Source organism: Colias croceus, chromosome 11 (genome assembly GCF_905220415.1).
Source record: "Colias croceus chromosome 11, ilColCroc2.1".
Taxonomy (NCBI): domain Eukaryota; kingdom Metazoa; phylum Arthropoda; class Insecta; order Lepidoptera; family Pieridae; genus Colias; species Colias croceus.
The window spans coordinates 6,103,043-6,129,758 of NC_059547.1; the positions used below are offsets into that span (position 1 = coordinate 6,103,043).

Below are 26,716 nucleotides of genomic sequence, written 5' to 3' on the forward strand. Positions count from 1 at the left end.
TTAATATTCCAATTTATTGCAGTTCTAAGGCTGACTTACAAAGGTAATTCTATGATACGCAGGAACATTGCTTTGAACTGCGTCGCCATAGTTTGAATCCAATATCAATAAATTGCGTTTATGATCGGCAGTGACTGACGTAGGCACAAGTCGTGGCCCTGCTGAATGGATATCCGTCAAGTGTGATGAATTATACATGAGGCGAGTATCCCAGGAGAGTACATCTGTGCAATCCGTGTGTCGCAAATATACGTGGTGTGCGTGAAAGCCTAACAATACCACCGGTTTCGTATGCTCCCCGAACACTGAAATAATAATCAATTAATATGTTGCGATTATTTTACAAGAGGAAGTATTGAAGTAATAAAGGATGTTAAATAGGTGTAAAAGATTACAATCGATAGCTTTGTGAATGTCATATTAATATAATCAATGTTTAAATGGCAATTAATCGTTTGCATCCTTTTTAACGAAATGTGAAAGGAAATATCGATACATTCTCATATACAAATTATAACTGTATGACATGTGCCATTTACAAGTCGGTTAATTAAATATATTGTGTTAAAGATAGACTCTAAGGATAGACTAATAAAAGTCTTTCATCGTTATTCACATCAATTTAACTACAGTGAATTTACACATTTAGATGAACTTGACTTCACCAACATTATTTTTCAGTGTTATTACAACTTACTATTTATTTATTTATTTATTTATACTCTTTATTGTGCTGCCAAAATACATACAATACAAACAAAACTTATTCTAAAAGAAAAACAGCACAGAAGGCGGCCTTATCACTCAAGAGTGATCTCTTCCAGGCAACCAACTGATAGAAGGATAAATAATAAACTAGAAATAGGAGGTAGGTTGGTAGAAAGTATACGCAAGGATAAATAAATAATAATGTTATACAAAGATAATAAAAATATTATTTAATAAAGATTATAAACTATTATATAGGACGTACATAAAATAATCAAATTACTCTTAACTTATCATTATTCATCTTCCTCTATAATAAGTAATAGTCCCAAATGTTTAGTGTCTATAACTTACAAAGTCACTTATCTATACAGTGTCTAAACAAAAACCTTGTCTACCGGTTTGTCTTTGTAAGTAGGTATCACAATGTATTAATTTCAAAAGTTCTAGACTCTACCAATTACGATATAATATTTTATGCAATATGATTAATTAATATTTAATTTGTTGAGCAATAGACTAGATATCCCAGTCCGTTCTACTTATCAGGAATAATTTATTCTCTCCATAAGCTTTTTAAATACAAAGCTTATTCAATAGTTCAATACATACCTTTACACAATATATAACACAGCAACCTTGCAATACCTAGTATTTAGATATTTTAGAAAACTAGCTAGAGCTTCAGGTCTTCTATTATTATCTCTACCAAACCAAATTTCATATAGAACCGATCAGCTGTTTTGCATGAAAACGCAACACACATACATGCTTTTTGATACTTAAAAAACTTGACTTTTAAAATGTTAGTTAGGTTTACGCTTACCTCGTAATGTTGAATGAGCGTTCTTCCTTTTCAATATTCCAGTATCCAGCTCCATAATGCCAGGCCTGTTAAGACTAATCAACACTAGAACGGATTGTGCCAGCCCTCGCTTCACCAGCGCTAGCTGGATTCCAGGTGATGCAGAGCATGCAGTCACATGCCAACCCGACTCTTTTGCGACGTCGTACACTATTATTGCACCTCGAGACGCATCGGAGACATACCTAAATAATCAGTATTATAGTTTGATGGTCATTACATCATTGTTTCCTTTCGTGTAATTGAAATACGGTTAAATTTTCGACTAATAGTAAAGTAAAAGGTTATGGATCCTTTCAAGTCATAAAGTTTTTCGATTGATCTACGTCTATGTTATTTTATAATGTTTTCGATCAAACTTTTAGAATTTTGTAACTCGATGGCAATATATTTGCCTTTGTTCACCTACCTACATACAAGAGAAAATAAATAAGAATGAAATACGTGGAACGCTATCAATGTCTTGGGATACTCCTTTATGAATAAATCTACCATAAGAGTTTTGACCCAGGAGAATCAATAACAAAGCGGTGAAGACAATAGCAGCGCAGGCAAAGTACTTTCACTCACTTAAAATTATTCTAGTGATTCGCACCAATGCTCTTGAGGACGGCGGTATATTCCAAGTATTTCCTGTGTGAGCATGTTTATGTTAGCAGGTACCTAATATAAAAGTGACCAGACCTATAAAACTGGTTCATAATATACCTACCTATAACGTGCATTGATTTTAAGCCCTGCAATAGATTTACACCAGTATTGCGTTTTGTCATGTCATGTAGAAATAAATTGTTTAGTAACTGTTAGTCCGGATATCGTATCGTAGCGCCCAAACGGATTAATCGATTCGAGAAGAATTTGTTACAAACAAAATTCTTGTTCCTGATATTATGCTCAATTACATTAGTAGTATTAGTATGTATTCGTCTTACCTGACTATTTTTTTATTTAATATTTTGTTCTTAACCGTAGGTACTATTGCGGCGGAATTAGAAGAATTTAGAATTAGAATTTATTTAGAATATTATGGACCGTTAATAATAGAGTCAACTTATGAAATTCCAGACCACTTACGCGTTAAGCATAGTTAATAGCGTTACCGGAGGCAGGAACTTGTCATCGCGTTAACTAGGTAGGTAGGTATATCGTTAGTTAGAGCAGTTACTCAAAACACATTCAAGGTAAAAGCAACCTTCTACCGAACGTAATTAGAGTTTTCACATTATGTAAACATTACCTATAGGGAAGTCGATAATTAAAAGAGTTAAAAAAGTCGAATAACAGCAGTTCTTACATCAAATATGTAATGAAGAATCCAATATAACGGTCAAACACGTTCTTCTAGAAGCCAAAAATAGTAGTGAAATTCTAAGTTAGTATTAAAACGTCATACATGAAAGGTTTTCCTGCAATGGTGTATTCGACGACGATATTTTGTAGCATGGAAGTTGGCTCGGTTAAATGCGAAAGATCGATTTGTTTAGTCAGTTTCTTCAACAGCAGGCTAATGCTTACTATCTTTGGAGGGCACGTGCAGCGGGGTGAAACGAAAGTCTCTATGATTCCACTATCGAGAACCCATAGATTTCCCTGCAATATAGAAGAACGTACATTAGATTGATAGAACACGATTTAAAATTAAATTTTCAAATCCTAAAATTGAAATATATATTAAACTTCATATTGAGTTTTCATATTTTTTTCCTTTTCATCTATGGTATCTGCTTGTTTATTTATAAATGTTTCAGTTTAATTACTAACAAAACATTTCTTTTTGACTTTATGAACTTGATGTTGGAGTAACAAGCTGGAAATCTTATACATTTTTTCTCATTTTATCAACAATCGTAAAATAAACAACAAGAATGTGGTAATTTTCGTTTATTTATTTATAAAATAAGAATGATAGAATTTGATAAAGCTCACTAGCTAATAATTAATTCTTACCTGAGCTTTTAATACTTTGTTTTCGATCTTTGAGATTGGCTCTACATTAATCTTTTACTTCTCGTTCATATATAAATAAAATGTATGCCGATACTTCCATGAGAAAGGAAGCATTAGATGTTTTGTTAACTAATAACGATTTAACCATGATATCGCTCGGCAGATTTAAAAAAATATAGACTATATTATATTATTTTTATTATAGGCAAAACAAAAGACTTAATTATTTAATAAAAAGCAAATGTTAAAATTACAATTAAAAATTTACTAAGTTTTGAATTGTAAAACTTGAATAATTTTCAGTTTTTTTATACGGCTTTGAATAAGTATTGAGTACTCATTTTTGACTTTCATTTAAAAGTAACAACCTTCAGAATGAGTTGCATAATGTCTGACACAATTACTAAAGCAGGACATACTGATACACTCTGATACAGAATTATGTTTACAGACCATTTCGATAATATGAAAAGATGTGGTAGATAGTTGTTTTGGAAATAATATGTGCATAGCTGTAAGCGTAACATGTGTTGGTAAGACGTGTAACGAGAATTGCAATAAATTTAAGTCCACGAATTTATATAAGTACAATATATTAAATTGAACATCGATTTTAATCTTTTCCGTGTTTCACTGAGATGGCAAACGCCTTTCCACTCTAGTTCTTTTATTATTTTGAATATTATCGCAAAAAATTTTAGATTTTTTCTAGACGAGTGAGTTTGCACACATAATATAAAACTATAAGTTGTATAAGAATACCTGAATACCTGAAATTTGTAATAAGCAAGATAGTTAAAATTTTCTTATCACCGTCTACTACGAAAACGAAACACATAACAAAATATAAATGAATGCAGGTTACTATTGTTTACTATTGTTGAAGGAGATCTCTACATTAGTATGCATTCTATTTCTACAAACTTAATCTACTCCAATATACACGACGTTTGTTTAAAAATTTACACCCTTCTTTTCTTCCATGATAAAAATACTTACTAAATTATCTAAATGCATGTCGATGACGTTTTGTAAAGCTCTACAGTCAGCAATATGGTGCGAACGTAATTCCGGGAATGGTTGCAATTCGACCCCCTTATTTGCTTGAATCAAGAGCCATACACCCGCCAAAACACCAGGCTTTAACCTGTGTTAAAGAATATTCTTTTAATAATAATTAACTTTCAAGACCTTTTTATAAAGATACATAATACGTGGGCCACTCTGAAAGTTTTGCGTAATTTATAAATAAAACAATTTATTTTTATAATATTATATTTACTGCTTTTCAAAGTATTCTCCGTTACATTTTAAACACTTTTTCATTCGTTCAAACCATTTCTGGAAACATGAGGACCATTGGTCCGATGGTATGTTTTCTACATGATGTTTGAAAGCAATCACTGCCTCTTCTGGCCCCGTAAATGTCGAACCTCTCATTAAATCTTTAATTTTTGGGAATACAAAGAAATCGCACGGTGCTAGGTCAGGACTGTGTGCTGGATGGGTCACGAGCGCTATGTTTTCAGAAGCCAAAAATGACTTTGTTTTCTTCGCGGTGTGCGCCGAAGCATTGTCATGGTGCAACAAGATGCGACATCTAGGTCGTTTTTCCCTTATTTTTTCAAAGACATTGGGCAAACAAATAGTGGTGTACCACTCAGCATTAACGGTCTTTTGTTGCTCAAGTGGGATAGTGCAGACAGGACCCGTCTTGGAGAAAAAAAACGCAATCATTTGTTTGCCGACGCTTCTCGCCTGCCTCAATTTTGTTGGTTTGCTGTCACTTTCAAACACCCATACAGAAGATTGCTGTTTTTTTTCTGGAGAATAACAATATATCCATGTTTCATCTCCTGTCACGATGTCATACACAGCATTAGAACGTCCGTGATTGTACTTTAATAGCATTTCCTTACACCAATCTACTCGATGCCGTTTTTGTTCTGGAGTGAGTTCGTGAGGGATCCACCGACAACAAAGCTTCCTAACTTTTAAATGTTCTTGTAAAATTTTCCGAATTTGGCTCATACCAATCCCCAAATGTCCTCGAATCTCCTCATAAGTGATACGGCGATTTTCTTCAATTAGTTGTCTGACGGTAGCCAAATTTTTCTCCGTGATCGCAGTTGTGGGTCGACCTTCACGAATTTCATCATAGAGAGAAACACGGCCGCGATGAAATTCAGCATACCAACGCCTTACAGTGCTCAAATGTGGTGCTTCCCTCCCAAAAGCATTTTGAAGGCGAGCAGTGCAATCTTGTGGAGAAAGCGAACTTTTAAAATCATAAAAAATCATCGCCCTAAAATCTTTTCGTGTAAGTTCCATTTTTGCTACGGACAACGAACTTCAACTTGGGATAAAAAACAATTGACAAGCGCTTCCCGCCAAAATTTTTTTTTCTTCTACTAATGAGACTTCATATGTTAAAAAAAAATAACATTCGAAATTCAAACATTTATGGGTGGCCAGTAACGCAAAACTTTTAGAGTGAACTAGGTATGCCAATAATAACAACAATATGTTGTCGATACTGAAATGTATAAACAATTGTTTTATTTTTAGTAACTTTATATTCAATGATCCACATTATGTATGTTGATGTTATTTCTACCCGCATTTATTAAGTCAATGGAAAGTATCATGAAGATTTCACAATCAATAAGAGAGTAAGATCAATATATCAGAAGCTAGAACATACCATCCTTTACATTTTAAGTAAATTTAATAGCTTATACGATGAATTTGTAACAACTCTTAATAGTGGATTTTAGAATATACTGGCGACCGACTTTATGGCGGATATACCTAATGCTTTAACTACTGGTAGTGCTTTGATAACTCAGACACGAAATAAGGAAGTAGTTTTTATGCATGAGTTGCATTGTGCGTTGCTTATAAGTAGGGTCGCATAGTGACAGTGAACGCAAAAATGCAATTATTTTTTTACTTTGTACGGCATTTATGCAATGGAGCTATGTCGAAGTCGGGTCGAGATAATGTCAATTACAACAGTTTTAATAACATTAATTAGGTACTACTTATAATAAAAAATCGACAAAGATATCTACAGTCTACACAAAGATATGAATGTTTCACCAAACTTTTTTGGATCTGAGTACCTAGGTACCTACTACCTATGCCAAACTAATACTTTAAAAAATTGTGGAAGCCGGATTTACATTTTGAAAAGTAAATACATATATTGACATTGCCGGATGTGAATGAATTAATCAAAGGATTATTATAACGTACCTATAGTTGCTTACTCATGGAAAAATAAAAAACGAATTACCTGGGCGTGCTTACGAAGATTTCATCCATGTACTTTACAGCTTTGATTGCAATTATGTTATCTTTTTCATACGACTTGCTTTTCATCCATAGATCTGCACCATGTTCACAATTCATATGTAATGGGCCACCGCTCCATACTATATTATTTGGGTGATTTTTACTCCAAGCAAAATTGACCCATACTGCAAAATTTATCAAAATAATCGTATAAAACATCTTCATGAAAAGAAGAATCACGTATAACTGTTTAACTTGTCCAAAAAATTAAATCAGTCAGTTAATCAATCAGCAAGTTAAATTCTTTCGAAATACTGCTAACCGTGGTTCATATTAATTTTAAGAGAATTCGATGAACTGTTGTTACGCGAATCACATTCATGTGTTTTTGGAGCATTTAAAACACTAATTTTTTCTTCATATTATTATATATTTTATTATATATTTTATTTTTGTTAGGTTTGAAACTAAAGTCTAATTTTATTCTTCGATTCTTTTAGGAAAACAATAAGTAATTAAGATTAATATTTTTTATCACTATATTCGCATTTTTTGCAATGCTTGGCCATTTGATTAAACTGACAGGTCAATGTTACTGTAGCTATACCAATCACCAAAATTATACAGTATGACCACCTTGAAATTAAAATAATAGTATTAGAAGTCAGGACTTATCGCAAATCGCAGTAGTAACCTTTCGCCTAGGTTAAGCTTGTAGTGGTTTTTAGGAGCCAGGCACACAGGAAGGTAAAAAGTTCGTATCACACGTTTCAAGTTTGCATTCAAAGCAGATACTTGAGAGGAAAATAAAATAATAGGGATATTATGATATCTAAATAAGTATTCACTACATATTCTGTTAGTGTCCTTTAACAGTTTACGACTATACCTATTATATATGTAATACATATTATGTAAAGTTATAGTGATAATATTTAAATGAATTTGTAACTATTAAATATAAATTTAATTTGTTTTAAAAATTGCGAATATATAATTGAAATGATTTTTTCCAATATGTCTATAAGTTTGAGATAAAATCATGAATTGAAATATCGTGCAGTGCATTTACAAAATACTGCCTTCGGCTGTTTCGGAGTCTTGATTTACTAACATTCAATTTAAATTAGATCACCTATAGAACCTATATCTTTTTATATATTCATTTTGATTGTTATTGAGCAAAGTTAAGTGTTCGTAGCATATAAATCAATCAAACATAATATGTCTTTAATGAATTTAAAATAGCACGGTCATGTGCTTTGTAAAAACGATTAATATAATGATTTGAAAATTGATATAATAAAGCCAAGGATCCAAATTTGTTATGCTCTAAATAGCATACGTGGGACGTTATATAAATATTTGCGGGTAGGGCTCTCGTTTCCTGTGGTATTGTCATCACATAAGTTGTTAATTCTATTGATCGAACACAAAAACACGATCGAGCATGGGAAATATTATTCGAAGTTGCGGAATTGAATACAACGCAGTCGATGTAACAATAAACTGTCTTTTCCCGTTTTCCGCTCTCTGACTTATGATTCCTTATAAATTTTCTATCATTTTACTTCAGATGCACATCTGTTACAAGATTGTTTTAAAATATGTAATATTTATTGCTCTTGTTAATTTCCTGTGTCAAAAATTTCGCTTCTTATTCTTAATTATTATATTAGTCATACAGTGACCTAGTTACAAAATTTTATTTGTATGTTCGGCAAAATTAATTGTTGTGGAATTAAATATATTGCGAACTCGTTCATCTAGAGATCTTAATTTTTGTATGTAATAGCTGAAGTTACATAAAACTATGTACGCGTTATATGAGTATAATTTATATCAGGTTGGGTAACGAAAAAAATTAATTATTTACTACTTCTCTATATTGTTATTATGCATTTTATTTCAGACTCAAAGTCTATTATGCAAGGGTATACAAAGCATAATGGCGTTAAAATTAACCTTGTCAAAAATGAAACAAAAGTGCACGATAGACACACACGTCGTGTAATATAGGCTTTATTGAATCGAATTGTTAAGTTGACCACGCCTTCAGGATTGACCACTTTTACTTTTAACCCGTAACTGACGTAGGGGGGCGCATAATGTTGTCGTGCGTTCTGGTACATTTTCAGTGTTGAGTGTGAGGGCTTGGCAAACTCGCGCCTCCCTGCCTTGCTCGCGGATTTACACGTGTGAACCAATCTGCTATACGATCGCAACTAATTGGTGAAAAGGTATAGTGATACTATTTTTTAAAGCCAATTATGATAATGGACCCATTCATTGTTTGAACCGTGATACTATGTTCAATTTGTTTACAGTGCTTATTTCAAGTTTAAATATTTAAGTAGTGTTAAGTATAAATTTATAAAGTAAAATATAGTGTTAAGTAAAATATTTTTTTACCTATTTGAATTTCAGTTTTTTTAACCAAATTTAATCATTGCTCTATCTTTATTTCGTCTAACAAATAAAAATATGAATTTAAAAGTTAATTTAAAATTCATTGAATATATTAATTATTGATTAAGATTAATTTAGTATAATTATAAAATAAAGATGCAAATATTAAAAGCCTAATGCAACCATTTATTAAGATTTTCTATAAATAAAAATAATGTTAAAATTAAAGTGGTTTTAAAATAAGTCGCGCGTTGAAATCGTTTGTTCTCATTAAAATAAGCTATTATGTTGATAACAAATAATAGAGGCATGCGATATCATAGATAATTATAATCTTATACCTCTACAGAACGATAGACAATAGAGTATTGTGTAAATAATTAGACAGTTATGTGTTTACTAACATTTAGGGAACAATGCGTATACGGAATGTAAGTGAAGGATGTTGTAGTTAACGTATTGTATTTATTGTGATGTATGGAACGTATAAGAAATTTAGAGAATATGCTACTCAAATTTTGAAGTAAAATTTCTATGTCGTGTCATGGCAATACCGATACGTCATGGAGTAAGGCGACGATTTTGGTATCTGTGAATCTTGCCAAAAAAGTTTCACTTCTGACACGCGTGCTCGGCACACACGCTCTGTTTTTATTCAAATTTATTCACTAATAGTATACTTACTTTATATTTAAAATTCATTATTTCTTGTAAAGAATTATCCAAAAAGGGTTTGAAAGTCCAATGTTCAAGCTGTTAACCTTCAGAAAGTATGCCTTCATTCTGTGAAAACGGTGTACTGATACAGCGCAATATAAAGATACGAAAATAGAGCAAATTTCTCAATCTGGAAGTTGCTGGCACCCAAGAATACAACTTGTATAAGTACCTAATTATATTTTTTTTGTAATGAAGTGTTAGAAAAAATAGATTAAAATATAATACAATTAATTATTATTCAGACAACCTATTTAGTGTTTTTATAAATATTAGTTAGGAGAGTAAAAAATTTTCGTGATTAAAAGACAAAGTATCTTATTAAGTTTTGTTTAATGTACATGAAAAACACTAAAAAAATAAGATAAGATATGAATTGCATTTTCTGTTTATGTTGCGCTGTCGACGTAATTGGTAACATTTATTGAGGTTTAATAAAAAAGTATATTTACCTAGTGAAAGGGGAGCTGCAGTAACCTAATCATAAATGGTAGCATGTGGGTGGCGAAGAGTATGGTATACATTATTACATAAGTATTAAACATTATAATACATGAGCCCTACAGGCTACAAGCATCATTGGGTTTAAAACGTGATGACAAATTATAGCTGTATCTAAAAAATTTGTCTCAATTCGGTCTTACCTATACTTCGTTACACATACAGACAGACGCTCACATTATAAGGTCACTGCATAATGTATATTGATTCATAATCTAATTTTCTTGAATGATTATTATCAAATGACCGTGAAATAGATGGTATTAAATGTAATAAGAACCGTGTGGTTAGTTGAAACAGATCTATTTAATTGCACATGTAGGTATGTTTAGTACGTAACAATAAGTATGTCATTCACGTAAACTTTTACTTGAGAATCGGAATCACTTTCGGTTTTACGCATTAAATAAAATTAGCATACAGAAGAACGCGGCTCAAGTTCAATGACCCATTCATTGTTCTAGAATTGTTCTTATTTAAACTGATACACATATGTATTTAATAAATATTATTTTAAACAAAAAACCTTACCTTCAATCCCTTCATAATTTAGAAAAAGACAAATTTTTATTTATAAAAATAATGAATCATCAAATTCGATTCGAAAGTTAAAAACAAATCCAAAAAATACAATCAAATTATAAACTTCCTTCTCTTTCTCGAAATCGGTTGAAAAATGGGTCATTCAATTCTTATGATACTACCACGTTAAGATTTTTATTTTTCCAAAAAATTGATGTGCATGAATTTTATAACAATTTCATAAAGTTTAATTAAAATCATAAACTGCAGTTTTGTAATTTTAACGTATATTTCATAGCTTCAATTAACTAATTTTGCAATTAAGAACGTTAAACGTTGTGAGAATCTTAAAAAAAAAGATATTTTCATGAACATTGTTATAGTTCTCAGGCGTTTTTTGGTGCCCAATAGCGTGAATTGTCTCACGGAATATAACAATGCCTAGGTCGATGCGAGTGTGTCCTAACTCATTACGGGTATCAATAAATATTAAATATGTAAATTAGAGTGTATTCAGGTATAATTAGTACATGAAATTTGGATTAAATGTAAATCCATACTATCCATACTAATATTATAAATGCGAAAGTAACTCTGTCTGTCTGTCTGTTACTCAATCACGCCTAAACTACTGAACCTGTTTGCAAGAAATTTGGTATGGAGATATTTTGATACCCGAGAAAGGACATAGGCTACCTTTTATTGCGAAATATGTACCACGGGCGAAGCCGGGGCGGACTACTAGTAGGATATTAAAAATGTAACATGTAAAGATGGTAGGCTAAATGAATAGAAGTATTGAAGCTTAGTGCTACGACATGCCTACGTAGAGATTAGCATTTGTAACCATTAAAATAAAAATTAATTTTAATAATATATTTTTGTATCTACTCTATTCACAAAGTTTCGATTCGACGGTTTTCATATGTAATTGGGGCAGTAGGTTTTAAGCCCTATGGTACCATCGACCACACTGTTGTCGATGTACTGTAGTACCTTCCTAAGTTAAATACAATAGTGGGAATTTAATGGCAACAAAAAATGAATTTATGTGTAGGTACTTATTTCTTCCGACACATTGTCTTAGTTATGCGGTACAGGAAATACTTTTTGATTAAAAAAAATTCACTTTCATATATCTTTATCACCGAAACCGACAAGTGTCCTGTAAATCATATCATATTTGCATATTTATGTTGTGTAATGTTTTAGCTTATGCAAGCTTCAAAACTGTTTATTCACTAGAGGTTTTAAAACTCTACATAATATGAAAACCTGACAGCATAGTTAAAATCCTCTTATTACATAAATGTTGTTATTAGCACTTAATTCAACTTATTCTATGTTAATCAAGCAAAGAGAGAAACATTGTTTTTGTCAACAATACGCAAATGTTATTTATACATATTTAATTACATGTTATTTTAATATGGATATGTAGTATGTACTGATAAAAAGGAAGGAGAACTAATTACAATCAATATAAATCAAGCACTAGGTATTTATGTATTTAACTAGCTTCCGCCCGCGACTCCGTCCGCGCGGATGTCGGTCTTCGCGTGGATGGTTTATTTCTCGATTTTGAGTACCTCTGACAATAACATCTTATAAATATCTATTGGACCCAATTCCCAAATACGGCTAGGCCTATACGCAACGTGTGTTCGCGGTTCTACGGAACAACGTCTATGGATAATCCTATCCTATTTTACGCCCAGGATAATAAGGTATAATTATACCAAGTTTCATCGAAATCGAACCGTTAGTTTTCACATGATGCCTGAACATACAGACAGACAGACAGACAGACAGACAAAATTTTTTTTAAACACATATTTGGGTTTGGTATCGATCCAGTAACACCCCCTGGTATTTATTTTTTCAATATTTTCAATGTACAGAATTGACCCTTCTACAGATTTATTATATGTAGGTATAGATACCACAGATACTATACTGTAATAACAAATCGATGTTAAGGTTGTTGGATTATGTTCGAATATTTTCAACACTAATTATGCTATTATTAAACACTTGTAAAATAGTTAATAGTTTGTTTAAGCTCCCCGTCGAACGCGTAATGATAATTAATTACACGCCATGATCAATTAAACAAAACACTTAATATGTGTGAAGGTCATCTAGTAGTCTTATTACATAGGTACTACTAGCTACTAGCTTTCGCCCGCGACTCCGTCCGCCCGGATGTCGGTCTTCGCGTGGATGGTTTATTTCTCCATTTTGAGTAACTCTGACAATGACATCTTATAAATATCTATTGGACCCAAATACGGCTAGGCCTAATATAATACGCAACGTATGTTCGCGGTTCTACAGAACAACGTCTATGGATAAAACTGAAAAATTAAAATTAATTTTTTTCTACCTATTTTTCCTGAATAAAAAGTATCCTATTTTACGCCCAGGATAATAAGGTATAATTATTATACCAAGTTTCATCGAAATCGAACCGTTAGTTTTCACGTGATGCCTTCACATACAGACAGACAGACAGACAGACAGACAAATTTTTTTTTAATCACATATTTGGGTTTGGTATCGATCCAGTAACACCCCCTGGTATTTATTTTTTCAATATTTTCAATGTACAGAATTGACCCTTCTACAGATTTATTATATGTATAGATTAATTTTATGCTTAACAAATGTTAATATGTGAAATATTAGTAACGGGTGTGAAGACTTTGTGCAACATTGGTAGATTTTATTTGGTAATTGCAAGGACAATTCGTAGTGCTTATTATTACATGCTTACACGAAATAAAGGAAATTGTTAACAAATATATTTAAATTTCCTCAATTGATTTATATACAGTTCTTAAAATAATATATGTAGGAAGGTGAAGGTAATGTTGTCAAGGTAGCGATTATTGTTAAGTACTAATTTGATTTATTAACTACATATAAAACACTTGCACATAATTTAAACAAGTTTGTTAATTTAAATATTAGGTGTTAGATAAATGAAACAACAATACACAAATTCATTACAATTGTTTCAGCAACATGTAGAAGAAACAGCGTATTAGCTTTTCAAAATCGCTTTAGTAGTTCTCGAGATTACCTACTGCCTATTATAAAACTAAATATTTTTTACGTAAAGATTTTATTCAAGTGTGCGAGCATATTTCTTGCGGATATCCACGATTACTTACAGGGTAAGGGTAGGTACAAGTCACACTTTCAATTTTATAACGAAAACTAGCGACCCGCCCCGGATTCGTCCGTGGTACATAATATGAAAAATAGATGTTTGGCCGATTCTCAAACTTACCCGATATGCACAGAAAATTTTATCAGAATCGGTCCAGTCGTTTCGGAGGAGTATGGCAACGAAAATTGTGACACGAGAATTGTATTATAGATTCGATTACCGGTGCTAATTACATTTTTTTTTTGGAAATAAGAAGTACTGTTGTCATTTTTTAGAAACAATTAAGTGTTATTAGAACCATTTCAAATTATTACAAACTAAATAATGGGACATTTCTGTTAGAAATTGGTTACTAGCAACTTTCTTTGTGAGGGGCTTTACCTACTTTAAATTAAGTATTATGTATTTTCGTCTTTGCTGCACAATTGGGTCCACGTGATTTCCTAACTATTAAGAGATCGCGTTGTTTCATTTCCTTTATACAAACCGGCCTGAATGTTTATATTGTTATTTAATATATTCAAGCAAGTGGAACAAAAGATGATTGAAATAATCATATAATTTATTTATATTAATTATGTGTTAGTTTTTCATGTAATTGGGCTACATTTCCGTATCTAATAAATTATATACATTACAAGGTTACCTAATGCAACGGGTGAAATATAATATGTATAATAGGTAAACGTAATTATGTAAGCTCTAAATGTTGAGTTTAACATACATTTATTACATTGGCATATTAAGATAACTCGAATTGAACATACTAGACGTTTTATACATGCATTGCAGCTATGATTTTTTATGTATAAAATAATTCATAAAGGTATTTATCTAATATCATAAATTAATTATAAAAAATAAAATTTAATAGCCTTAATTATAGGTGAGTGTTTATTAGATATCATTAAACATTCCGTGATAACAGCATTAGCCTTGGAACAAATACAAGAATTTATTAAAGACATACTGTTACTGGAGCAAACTTTTAAAAACGCGGACGGCTATAATTTCCTGCATTGTTTCGCGTAACGCCTAAACACATTATTTTGCCAATTATTTGAGTCCCACATTCATTTTTTACATGCGGTTACTAATATTTATATTTATTTGTGTATGAATTTATTTTCAAATTACGTTTTATAATAAACTTTTCTGACTCTATCCTATATTAAATTATTCTCTACATGCTGAGTTTCATATAAAAACAGTCATTTTAAGGTTCTTATAATAAAACAAGCGACACAAAATTCAAGGGACAGGATATATGGACGTAGTTAAGCAGAAAGGACTCAATCCACACTTTGGCCAAAATTGAGTTATGTATGCCATCATACTCCTGAGAGTAGAATCTATCATTTAGTAAAATCCCTATTTTTGTAATGTTAATGTAAACTAGTTTTTCTGACTATGCCAACTCAACCCACAGTATGAAGAGCATACAAAACGTATTTGCTGAACTAACTCAGACCACTTGAATTGTTTCTGAGTAATGACCTTTATGTGAGTATGTTCTTAAAGTCGATAAACCAGAATAATCTCAAACAGTTTGGATCCTTATTAAGAATTAATTTTGATTGTAAATAACATTTTATCAAATACCTGAAACGATTCAAACAGGTTGGGTCGTTTCTGTGATATAAGTTTACTGATATAATATATATTTTTTTGTTTGCCAGAAACGACTCAAAACACTTAAGATATTTTAGAAAAACAGTTTTTGATCAACTGCGCACTTACCATCGATGGCTCAAGCAGAATGAGTCGTTTGTAAGAAATAAATGTAGGTAACAAAAATTTACATTTAAATTAATTGAAACAACTTAATATACTTGTGTTATTTTATTGTTTTGGTTTAAGTAATATTTCATCATAAGTTCATCAATTTCTATTTTAGTTGGAAGGTTTCAAATTACTTTTTTTTTAAATAAGGCAACAGGCTTAAATATTGTAACAAGTTTGAAAACAAATATTATCTACTAAATATTGCAAAATTTTGGCAACTCTGCCAGTTTCTCGAAAACTGCCTGTGTGACGTGACGCGTGTGTTATTTTTATTTCGTTTAAATGTATGTGAATTAAGATGCGACGAATTGATCGAATTTTGTTGAATGCCTTGGAACATAAGGTTACCGATAAATCTGAGTTACCAGATGGTACGTATTTCTTTTTCACCAGGTTTATTTCTTACCTCAAGTAATTAATTTTGCTTTGTCGTATAAGGCTACATAAGATTCCTTGTCACTTTTTTATTATATTCGTTACTTAAACTGATTCTAACAACCTGATGTAACTAACTTCATTACGATGAACAGAGAAGAAGATATGGAAGAGATCTCTGCTGCGAAAACGACGGTGCAGCCGCCTGCAAAGAGCTTGATAGGTACCTACAACTTTTTGGTTTGCGATTTTCGTGATAATATTAAACTTTTGTTAATACTATTATTTTGCAATCAATAAAGCATGATTGAGCAAGGCGGGCAGGGCAGGATTCAATGCTTGTGGAATTTTGCTGTACTAAACACTCTTATTTTGTTTTTGCTTTCGTTTTGGTTTTATTACATTATTTTTATTCTGATAATATGATAAAATTGCACCTACTAAGCTTATGCGCACTAATAACCCTTGGAGTACTAATAATCCTATTTACTAATTTAATTCTTCTACTATGATCATTCTCAATTTGTAGATGGAAATATATCTGGGGCTCCGTCAGAACTTGAAGCTGATTCATCCAAAGACATAAATTGCCAAGGTAGGTAATTGAAATAAATTGTCCAAGAAATGAATTAGAGGCCTGAATTAATACAGATATCAATGGTCTTTTCTATTTTAATATCTTCAGATGACGAATTTCAAGATGCAAGTAATCTTTTGTGCCCTTCAATGAGTCTGGCGGTAATTAAAGCTAATGAAATTGTGGGATCAGGTACTCACCTGATCCCACAATTTCATTAGCATTAGCTATATCACTTCCCTACATGGAATGTTATTGTAAATTATTGAAGTAATTTATGGGGAATATTAACTAAATTCTTATGCAACTAGATGTGGAATCTCCAGCTGCGCCTGCATACTCTCCACTGACTCCACTTCTGACTACGCAAAAAGCCATAGTTACGACATGTAAGTCAGAAATAGTGACTTCTATTTTGTATTCTTCTTTATTCAAACACGCAAGAAAATAAGCTGACTAAGATACCAATGACTGCTATGACTCTAATGATCTATTTTGATTGTTCTTGCCAGGTGTTGAATCTCCAGCTGCCCCAGTATATTCTCCGCTTACTCCTCTTACTACACGGAAAGAAGCTGAAAACAATAATTCACCAATGCCGCCAATGTCACCGAGTACATTAGAGCTGTTGGAAACCCTAAACGAAGATTTCTTTACAGTTAGGCATGAGTATGATGAGTTCGCAAAAAGACGCCAAAGTAATGGAATTAGTAAATGTAGTAACCTTAAAGAAGACTGAGAATATGACGACGATACAGACTCTGATTATGTACCTGACAGTGGAGCAGAAACTGATGCATCGCACTCATATGTAAAGCAAAAAAAAGGGTATCGCAATCCCCGAGAGTGACAGGTCGGAGAATGAAACTATAACAGAGGGTTTCTTTGAAAATCATGTTGCTATAGTACACGATAATCCAACTAGATCTGACAGAACCACACAAATAATACACAATGAAAACCCACCCATTGTTACAAATGCTGTTCATAACGACATAACGGTTGGTGAAATAATTAAAACGTGTCAAAGTTCTGATCCTCAAGCTTTTCACCCTGAAGCTGAAGCTGCTTATCCCGTTACTGTTGTTGTTGTGTACGTTACAAGAAGTTGGCTCGTGCCTTATTAATTTTATTAAGAATGATCTGAGGGATGGCGTGGAGAATTTAGTTTTATGTAGCGATTGTTGCGGGGGACAAAATAGGAATATCAAAATAGTTCTCTTTATTATTTAATTTAATACCTCAAGACTGTCACGAGTTATATAATACCCTTAAGGGAAGTAGCTCTATCAACGAAGATGTTGATGGATACGGGCCAACTCTTGATTTTAACTTAGATGATGACAGAAATTGATATACACGCTGATTATTTCGCTATTCTTTCTATATTTTATTCTTATTTATGGCGTTTATACCTGATTCCGTTAGTTTTATGATTGAGGTCAATAAATATGTAACTTCTTGACAAAAACACTTGTTTTTTTTTGTTTTATAACTTATTTTTTAGTCGATGGTTAGTTTTGAGTCCTTTCTGAGAAAGTTATAAAAAATACCTGTCTTTGTAAACTTAAGTTTAATTGTAAGGACTCAACCCACACTTTACTTAATATCTTAACATATAATCAAAATATATTACTATATTGATGAACAATTAAATAACACATAATACCTTCTTGATAATAACGAGAAAAAAACTGTAAAATGTAACTTAATGATAGAGAAATTACATCAGAAACTTCAAACGCAATTATCTCCAAAGTCATTTATTGTGGATTGAGTCCTTTCTGCTTAACTACGTCCATATATGATTAAGATCATGACCACTTCAAATCATGCTAAGGTACACATCCGACACAGACGTGCATAGAATTACTCTACCTTGTTTATAAATTACTCACAATATTTTATTTGTCATTATGCTACTTGCTCAACTGTTGACATGTTGACAGCGAAACAACCCGGTGACATTTAAATCACTTGCATTGTTCTTTGGACCGAAGTTGCTAACGGCATGTGTTTCAAAAGTTAGCGTAATTAGATTATTTCGTTGCGATTAATGTGATACGATGTATGGAACATAATATCGGCCAATATAAGCGTCATATTTCAATTTATTTGACAGAAGCAGGTCATATTCAGTGATCGATTATCAATTATAGTTATGTAACGGTTTAATTAGTAAATTATTGAACTGGCTATTTATTACATTATGTTATTACGCTTCCTTGCTGTGACTTTCAGAGAAAGTTTTATTTAACGTATTTTAATGATATTCGCGGTAAGTATTAGTTATGTAAATATTAGGTATTAAAGTAACCGTAGAACTTAGACTTTATTAACATCTGTATAAGTTTATTTGAGGGATGAGGAAAAAGAAACGAACTGAAATTAAAATTTTAAATGGGAAATAAAAGTAGGTAATTAAATGAATGTTGCTGACCTACGCATTCTCATGATAACATGTTATTATAATTGATAAGAATTCGAATAGTTTAGTAACACAATTATCCAAACTGAAAATCATATAGGTAACAGCTGTAGTTATGTTTATGAATTATGATGCTTATAAAAACGTACAATGATTATTCAATAAGACAATATAAATTGTAAACTGTCCTTGATCTATAAGTAAAAGTCGTGATAAATGAGGAGGTTCATTGCCGTTATAAACTTATCAAGCCGTAATGTGAGCGTTGCATAATAGAGACATTATCACAGTTATGCGCAAATCTCTAAACATGTCAATGGATTTTTATAATGGCGCTTACAGAATTTACACTATTTTACGTATTGCTCGTTTAGATTGCGTTAAACTTAAATGTATCAAGATATTTTAAAATTTTATTTTTCGTTACAGAGAATATAAATGCTGTAGTCAGCTTATTAACTGAATTGGTACCTATTTTAAATAAATATCTATTACATTACATAATGCTTAAACTGTTCCGTAAGTTTGAATAAAAATTATCATAAAATGGTACAGTATAATATATCCTATTTAATATGAATAGCGAATACGATTTCGCTAAAAAGTAGGAAACATGTTCCACGCTCTACCTACTAGATATTATGTAAAACCTGTACGATAAAGGAAAATAAAACCTTTTGGTTTACAATTGTCCTATTTGAATAACCTTTATAAAGATTGTCACATAGTATTAAGTAATATGAATTACCTATATTAAAAAATGCAGTTATTTTTGCAAAAATATTGCGATAATGATTTCAATAACAGGTATTTTTATATTGTACTGGTCGTTTATGAGACTACACTTTTAAATTTTCTATATTGCAGATGTGGCCAAAGGCGATACTTTCGTTCGCCTGCCTAGCAGTGGCGAGCGCGTCGCTGGAAACTGTCAATCAATGGAATTTCCTACAATTCGACTTCCCACCAGACCCAGTGCTGTTGGAGAAGTTTCAGCCCGAGAACACCGTGCCTACGGGCTTAGAAATCGGATGGGACAGATTATATTTGGGCATCCCTCGTCTCCGCGCTGGAGTTCCCGCCACGCTCGCGTGGGTGCCGCGGTCCCTCCCGCCCGGCGTCAGCCCAGTTCTTCAGGTACTTTCCACTTTATGTAACTTATTTACGTAGTATGTGCTAATTACCGTCTAATTCCGTCCATAAAACAAGTTTTCAATTATAAAAATTACTTGCACGGAAAATGATATGTTGCGTCTATACAATTAGGTAGCATAGTAACGCTAGTTCCAGATTTTGCTAATGTTCGATAATGTGCAATAAATATGTTCGTCTCCATTCTAAGTCGGTGCATAATGTTATTGAATTTTATTGAGATTAAACTGCTGATAATAGATCAATAAATAATAAGAGGTTCAGTTGTGAATTGACGTGTTTGTATTGTAATAGTAGGTAATTCTATAGCAAGCTTAACAATCTAGTTCGAACGCGGCATTACAAATTACGATCATAAAGATTAACTCTGTAGGTTGGATTTATGTTTTATGATACAACTGGAACACAAAAGCGTTTACTTCAATGACACTTATGGTCAAACAAGTCCAAAGTTGCACAATCACGACACAGTAATTACACTTTCGTTACACGTAGTCGGTTAGCAATAAGCAGAGCCTTTAGATGACGGATAACAAAATTACAATATTGTACTTTGTTTGAGTCACTCTGACTTTATAACAAGATTAAGTATTTTGAGACAGGTTATATACCTAAACATTTTCTATGTGAATATAAATAAATGTTTGGAAAATATACCTATTATGGACATGGTTCCTATCTGTAGATGTATATGAGAAGTAGAAGACATAGGTATTATGATCTAAAAAATATGACCTAAATTATCTACGACTACGACTGATGAAAACATGATTGAGGTACAGACAAAAATAATTAATCACTTAGATAATATGTATTTAGTAACAAAGAACCATTACTACGGCCTCGCGTTGTTGCTCACGACTATGCGATAAGCGCTAATGACATAGGTACGAAAGCGTGAAGGGCGAGCAAAACTTTAATTTGACCTTGGCGACAGTAGGAGCTATTAAAAAATAATAACTCGTACAATTTTTATATCAATTCTAAGTGGTTATTTATGTTGTACTGTATAATAAAAGTAAAAGGCTGTTATAGTAATGTAGATAAGTGTTTAAGTAACTCGTTTTCTAAAAGTTATTGTTGTCTAGATTTAAATAAATACACTATAAATATACTTTAAATTCGACACAGCACATCTTTTATTCATAAGATTAATTGGTATGCGCTATCGGCCGCGATGCAAGTGAATGGCATGGACTTATTCTTGTATTTTCTTATCTCTTGTTCAAATATTCATCGATGTAATTCAGTAGAACAATACATTCTATAAATAAATCTCTCAATGTCAACAAAGAATAACTCCATTAAAAAAAGACTTATTTTTACAGAGCGAATTAATCTTTACGCGATTAGCATATTTTTAGATCGTAAATAACAACAAAAACAAGCATTTTATTTATTTATAGCAGTCAATTTAATACAAATAATAATTGAAGATATCCAATCTCTGCTTATTTTAAGCGCGCCTATTTTCAATTCCTCGCCTTTATTAATCGAATTCGAGGGTTCATCTACGAAGACTAAACTCTTGCAGACTTGCAATTAGCCCAAAATCCTATGACCCTGCAACATTTCCTTTAATCAGCATGTAGGTAAATATTTTAATCGCTGTAACTGTTAATCATTTGTATTTAATTTGATTTGAATTTCCCAGGCCTACCCAGACTGGTCATGGCACACAGCTGGCAGAGGCGACATCAACTGCACAGGACTGATTTCCGTGTACCGAGTGAGAGCTGACCGTTGCAACAGATTGTGGGTGTTGGACGCTGGTGTATTGACCAGTATTGACGACTTCAGAAGAGTATGCCCACCGAAGATCCTTGTATTCGACATGGCTACTGATCGTTTGGTATGTTATTCAGTAATTAATTTTCTAGGTTCTAACTGATTCGGTAATTAATGGTATAAGATTAGCAGACACCAGAATTGGCATAAGATTTATTGGGAGTAGGTAACCCTTCGTATAGACATGGGAGCAACCAAAATTATTTTAAATAAATTACAGCGAATTACTCGAGTTTATATTAGCTCTATATACATAACTATTTTTGTCGCAAACAATAAAAAAATTTAATGTGATTTCCAATGAAAGGATTGTCTCATTTGCGTGTAACAGAAAAATTTAATTCATCAATAATTATTTATACACGACTTAGGTTAAGTGACTAGAACAAGACCTTTTATATCGTTATAGAGCGTATTATGCATAAAGGTCATTCATATAATTTAAACTATATTGAAATAGGCTATTAATCTTCATGATTAGAGTAATTGAATTATCTGTGGAATGTGTGAGATAGGAATGCGGCCATTTTTTACAGTACCTACTTGGCTGTGTGCACTGTTTAGCATTTCTATTTATATATTTTCTTGCAGTAATTGAATGATTCTGTGTAGCTATTTCAAATTATGGAACTATTTCCAATTTATTTGAAATACCAAAGCGTAATTAAAAAATTAAATATACTTAAGTGTAAGTTTTAATATTATTGATATCCATTTTATCGTTTATACTGTAGGACTTTTAATGTATCGACTTGACTTTGTCCTCTTCGGAATCTATTTTTGTAGTTATTGGTTATTGGTCTTGTATATATGAAAATATAAAAATTAAGAAAAAAGTATAGAGCAGGTAAAAGCAGAATATTATGGACGAAAACTGTAAAGCATTGATGTAAAAAGAAGATTGTAACTTACCATTTCCGATTTAAAAGAAAATTATTCCGTGTAGACTGCCAATAGCATTAAATATGCTAATACGAGGGCAGTCCCAAAAGTAGCCGACCTAACCTAGAAAAAACAAAAAATATGGAATAAATTATATTTATTTCTCTACATAGCTTCCTTGTAGTCCTTTAGACTTTTTCCAGCGGTGCTCTATATCTTCAATGCCGCGTCTGTTGTAGGAACCGTCGAGCTCTTCAAAATAGGCATTAACCGTAGACTCAACATCTTCATTGCTTGAAAATCTTTTCTCAACGAGCCATTTTTTTAAGTTTGGGAACATAAAATAATCAGATGGGGCCAAATCTGATGAATAAGGTGCATGAGGTAGCAATTCAAACTTTAATTCTTCGATTTTAGCAATCGCAATGCCGGAGGTGTGGACTGGCGCGATGTCCCGATGAAACAAAACTTTTTTCTTTGATAGATGAGGCCGTTTTATCTTTATTTCTTCACTTAGATGCTGCAACAAGTTTGCGTATTACTCGCTGTTGATGGTTTTTCTTCTTGGTAGATAATCTATGAAGATTATCCCACGAGCGTCCCAGAAAACCGATGCTATGACTCTTCCTGCCGATGGAACCGTTTTTGCCTTCTTTGGGGCCGATTCTCCCCTTGTAGTCCATTGCTTTGACTGTTCTTTCATCTCCGGTGTGAAATAATGAACCCACGTTTCATCCATGGTAATAAATCGACGCAAAAACTCTGCACTATTGCTTCGAAATTTTACCAAACACTCGACTGAAACATCCTCACGACGCTGTTTTTGCTCTAGTGTAAGTAATCGCGGCACCCACCTTGCGCACAGCTTCCTCATGTCCAAGTTTTCAGTTAAGATACGATGTACTGCACTTTTTGAAATGCCTACCATATCTGCTAGCTCGCGCACTTTTAGTCGAAGATCATCCAATACAATTTTGTGGATTTTTTTACCATTTCTGGTGAAGTCACCTCATTTGGTCGCCCAATGCGAGGTTCATCTTGGCAGTTCGTTCGGCCACGTTTTAACTCGGCCACCCAATATTTTACCGTTGTAAACGAAGGAGAAGACTCCCCCAATGTAGAATCTAGCTCTTCTTTTTATGTTAGTTGGGCTGAGGCCTTTCAAATGAAAGTATTGAATGACGTATCGTAGACCAATTTTTTCCATATTAGAAAATTCTCTGACAGCGTTCACTTTCAAGGACTATAAAACTAATGACAAATGACCTAGCGTGTTCGAATTCCAAATTTAAAATCTGCATGGATCAGACTTTTTAAAAAGAGTATTTAATCGAATAAAACTGCCAGTACGTAAGTCAGGTCGGGTAATTTTGGGACCGCCTACGTAGCAAGCAATGTAACCGTGGTTATTTACCTCAGATTATTTTGTTATGCTTTAACACGGAACCATGAATGGTAGAATTGACTTTATATAAACTAGTTATATTATTAGCAAATCAACGTTATATTTGCTTTGCCTCTTACAAGTCTGTCGATTAGGATTATGTCTGGTGTTTCACGCCAAGCCTGTTCTATAGCTATCTATTATCACTTTTAATTTCCAAATCTATGGCAATTTGTCACCATTTCAAGCAGATTTCCATTAATGGGGACGTGATTGATATAATAATCAAATATACGAAAACTCTGCGGGTATTTGTTCTAATTCCTGTAGTCAATTTAATATTATTGAATTGATTGCTATAAGAACATAGCAATTAGATCAATTTGATTATAGTATACCTACACCTACAGGTTGTGTTTATTACCTATTAAGTTAAATCGTGACTTAATGTAGACTCTAAAGGTTGAGTCAAATAATCGTAATATACAGTCTTTAACAACCGTGTATAAACCATGACATTACATAAATTAATTTTTCACCTAGAAATGTAAACTTAAAAATGTCTGTCAGTGTTTTAATTATTGACAATCTGTTATTGCATTTGGAACAACGAATTGATAATCGTGGTCAACTATTTATAACAATAAATTATTAATAAACTCAAAACTCAAACTCAAACATTTATTTATTCAATTAGACTTCTTCGAGAAGCACTTTTGAAACGTCAATACATAATATTTTTATCATTTACCACCGATTCGGAAAGCAGTATCTATGGAGAAGAATCGGCAAGAAACTCCATAGTTGCTCTTTTAATATATATAATACTACTTATTAACTCTTGTATCTTTATAAAATGTGCAAGCCTTGTATTGCTTTGATTTTCGACAATATTGTTAATACCTTATAAATCATATGTGCCTTTTAATGTTTTACAATATTATACTTATTTTGTAGTCAATAGGTACCTACTACTCAATAGAGACGTATTAATATTATATGTTCTATCTAGTTATGGGCGATAAATTATATTTAACTTTGGTAAAATCAAAATAATTTAATGCCCACAACTTTTTATACGATAATAGCCAGTACATAGTGTTTTTCATAGTTATTTAGTGTTACTTTAGGTATAGTATGACTTTTTTATTGCATACGTTCCTTTTATGTATCTGCCCGCGGTAGACGAGGTCGTTTTTTTCACATGCTTCTAAAGGGTGTGCCTGGTGTGGGTTTTCATTCGCTATTTTTTGCGAATTGACAGTAACAAAAAATAAGACTTGATACATGTACGTTTTACTAAACCATGTAGGTCTATTGTAAGATATTATTTTGAAATCTAAAGTTATTCTAATTCTAGTAGGTTTAGTAGAGTTCTAAGGATAGTTGCGTTCTTTATGTTTGAACTATATATATTAAATTTCAAAATTCAAATACTCTTGAAAACGCTGCGTACTGGAAAGGAGATAAAGCTTAGCCAGTTCCGGTCTTGTAGGGTGTGGTAACCTCGCCGATTTTAGCTGTAGTATAAAAATTGGGTTAGGCTCGCTCTGGAATGTCGACGTTCTACTGTTAAAATTAATAGCTTTAGGTTTTGCTCTTCTATTGGAATGGTAATGATCAAATTATTATGAGTAAAAACTAACCATTCAATACAGTGACCCACAAAATGTCACACAGAGTCATTCTCAATCTGTTTTGTTTAATGAAAAAATTACTCGTCATATACTTTTCTTTCGTGTTTTGGTATGTTTACATAGGGAGATATCCCTATTAATGTTTCAGGTAAGAAGCATTTACTTCCCCCGTGAGCTACTCCGACCCGCGTCCTTGCTCACCAACATTGTCCTGGACGACACACGCTCATCCAGCGCCCACCACGCTGCCAACTGTGACAACGTCTTCGCTTACATTAGTGACACCGTCGCTCCAGGTAAATATATTTTATATAATAGATGTTTTTTGTACGTGCGAGTAATTCTGTTGTAGCTTTCTTAAGTTACCATAATATTTGGGCTGCTGAGAGACACAGCTGCCAACAAAAAACTCGAAGGAAAAGTATGGAGGTATCATGCAATAATGTGAACGGAATTGCTCGGGAATCTAGAACATAGGTACTATGTTTGGTACCCATCAAATTAACTAATGTACTGATAGAGCTGCTTCTCTTTGTTACTAAGTTTTCAGGTTGAATCTTAGATCTA

The 26,716-nt window shown here is 32.5% G+C and overlaps 3 protein-coding genes across 5 annotated transcripts in view; 2 read left to right on the plus strand and 1 right to left on the minus strand.

Moving 5' to 3' along the window:
- Positions 1–18,799, minus strand: LOC123695348 (major royal jelly protein 3-like). The gene is made up of 6 exons (XM_045641177.1): positions 18,777–18,799; positions 6,819–7,002; positions 4,520–4,667; positions 2,967–3,163; positions 1,535–1,758; positions 1–305 (listed from the first exon to the last, which is right to left on the minus strand). The coding sequence occupies exons 2-6, from the start codon at positions 6,932–6,934 to the stop codon at positions 25–27; spliced, it is 966 nt and encodes a 321-aa protein (XP_045497133.1). The 5' UTR covers positions 6,935–7,002; positions 18,777–18,799; the 3' UTR covers positions 1–24.
- LOC123695340 (protein yellow) overlaps positions 8,924–26,716 on the plus strand; it is a 23,488-nt gene continuing 5,695 nt past the window's right edge. Inside the window, exons 1-4 of the mRNA XM_045641166.1 lie at positions 8,924–9,057; positions 20,174–20,443; positions 22,113–22,310; positions 26,298–26,445. Of these exons, the coding sequence (XP_045497122.1) occupies positions 20,174–20,443; positions 22,113–22,310; positions 26,298–26,445 (616 nt within the window). The 5' untranslated portion in view covers positions 8,924–9,057. The remainder of the gene's footprint in view (positions 9,058–20,173; positions 20,444–22,112; positions 22,311–26,297; positions 26,446–26,716) is intronic.
- On the plus strand, positions 16,243–18,566 carry LOC123695360. Of its 3 annotated transcripts, XM_045641191.1 has the most exons (5): positions 16,243–16,297; positions 16,457–16,524; positions 16,831–16,896; positions 17,190–17,267; positions 17,391–18,566. In XM_045641191.1, the coding sequence occupies exons 2-5, from the start codon at positions 16,467–16,469 to the stop codon at positions 17,615–17,617; spliced, it is 429 nt and encodes a 142-aa protein (XP_045497147.1). In that variant the 5' UTR covers positions 16,243–16,297; positions 16,457–16,466; the 3' UTR covers positions 17,618–18,566. The 3 variants fall into 3 exon arrangements, with proteins under 3 accessions (XP_045497147.1, XP_045497148.1, XP_045497149.1); XM_045641192.1 differs by lacking the exon at positions 16,831–16,896; XM_045641193.1 differs by lacking the exons at positions 16,243–16,297; positions 16,457–16,524; positions 16,831–16,896 and adding an exon at positions 16,991–17,070.

Coding starts and splice junctions, on each gene's coding strand:
- LOC123695348 (XM_045641177.1), bottom strand. CDS start 6,934: ATGAATTGTGAACATGGTGCAGATCTATGGATGAAAAGCAAGTCGTAT. Junction 3,164..4,519: donor ACATGCATTTAGATAATTTA/GTAAGTATTTTT, acceptor TCTATATTGCAG/GGAAATCTATGGGTTCTCGA. Junction 1,759..2,966: donor ATTGCAGGAAAACCTTTCAT/GTATGACGTTTT, acceptor CTGATTATTTAG/GTATGTCTCCGATGCGTCTC.
- LOC123695360 (XM_045641191.1), top strand. CDS start 16,467: ATGGAAGAGATCTCTGCTGCGAAAACGACGGTGCAGCCGCCTGCAAAG. Junction 16,897..17,189: donor CAAAGACATAAATTGCCAAG/GTAGGTAATTGA, acceptor TTATGCAACTAG/ATGTGGAATCTCCAGCTGCG. Junction 17,268..17,390: donor AAAAGCCATAGTTACGACAT/GTAAGTCAGAAA, acceptor TGTTCTTGCCAG/GTGTTGAATCTCCAGCTGCC.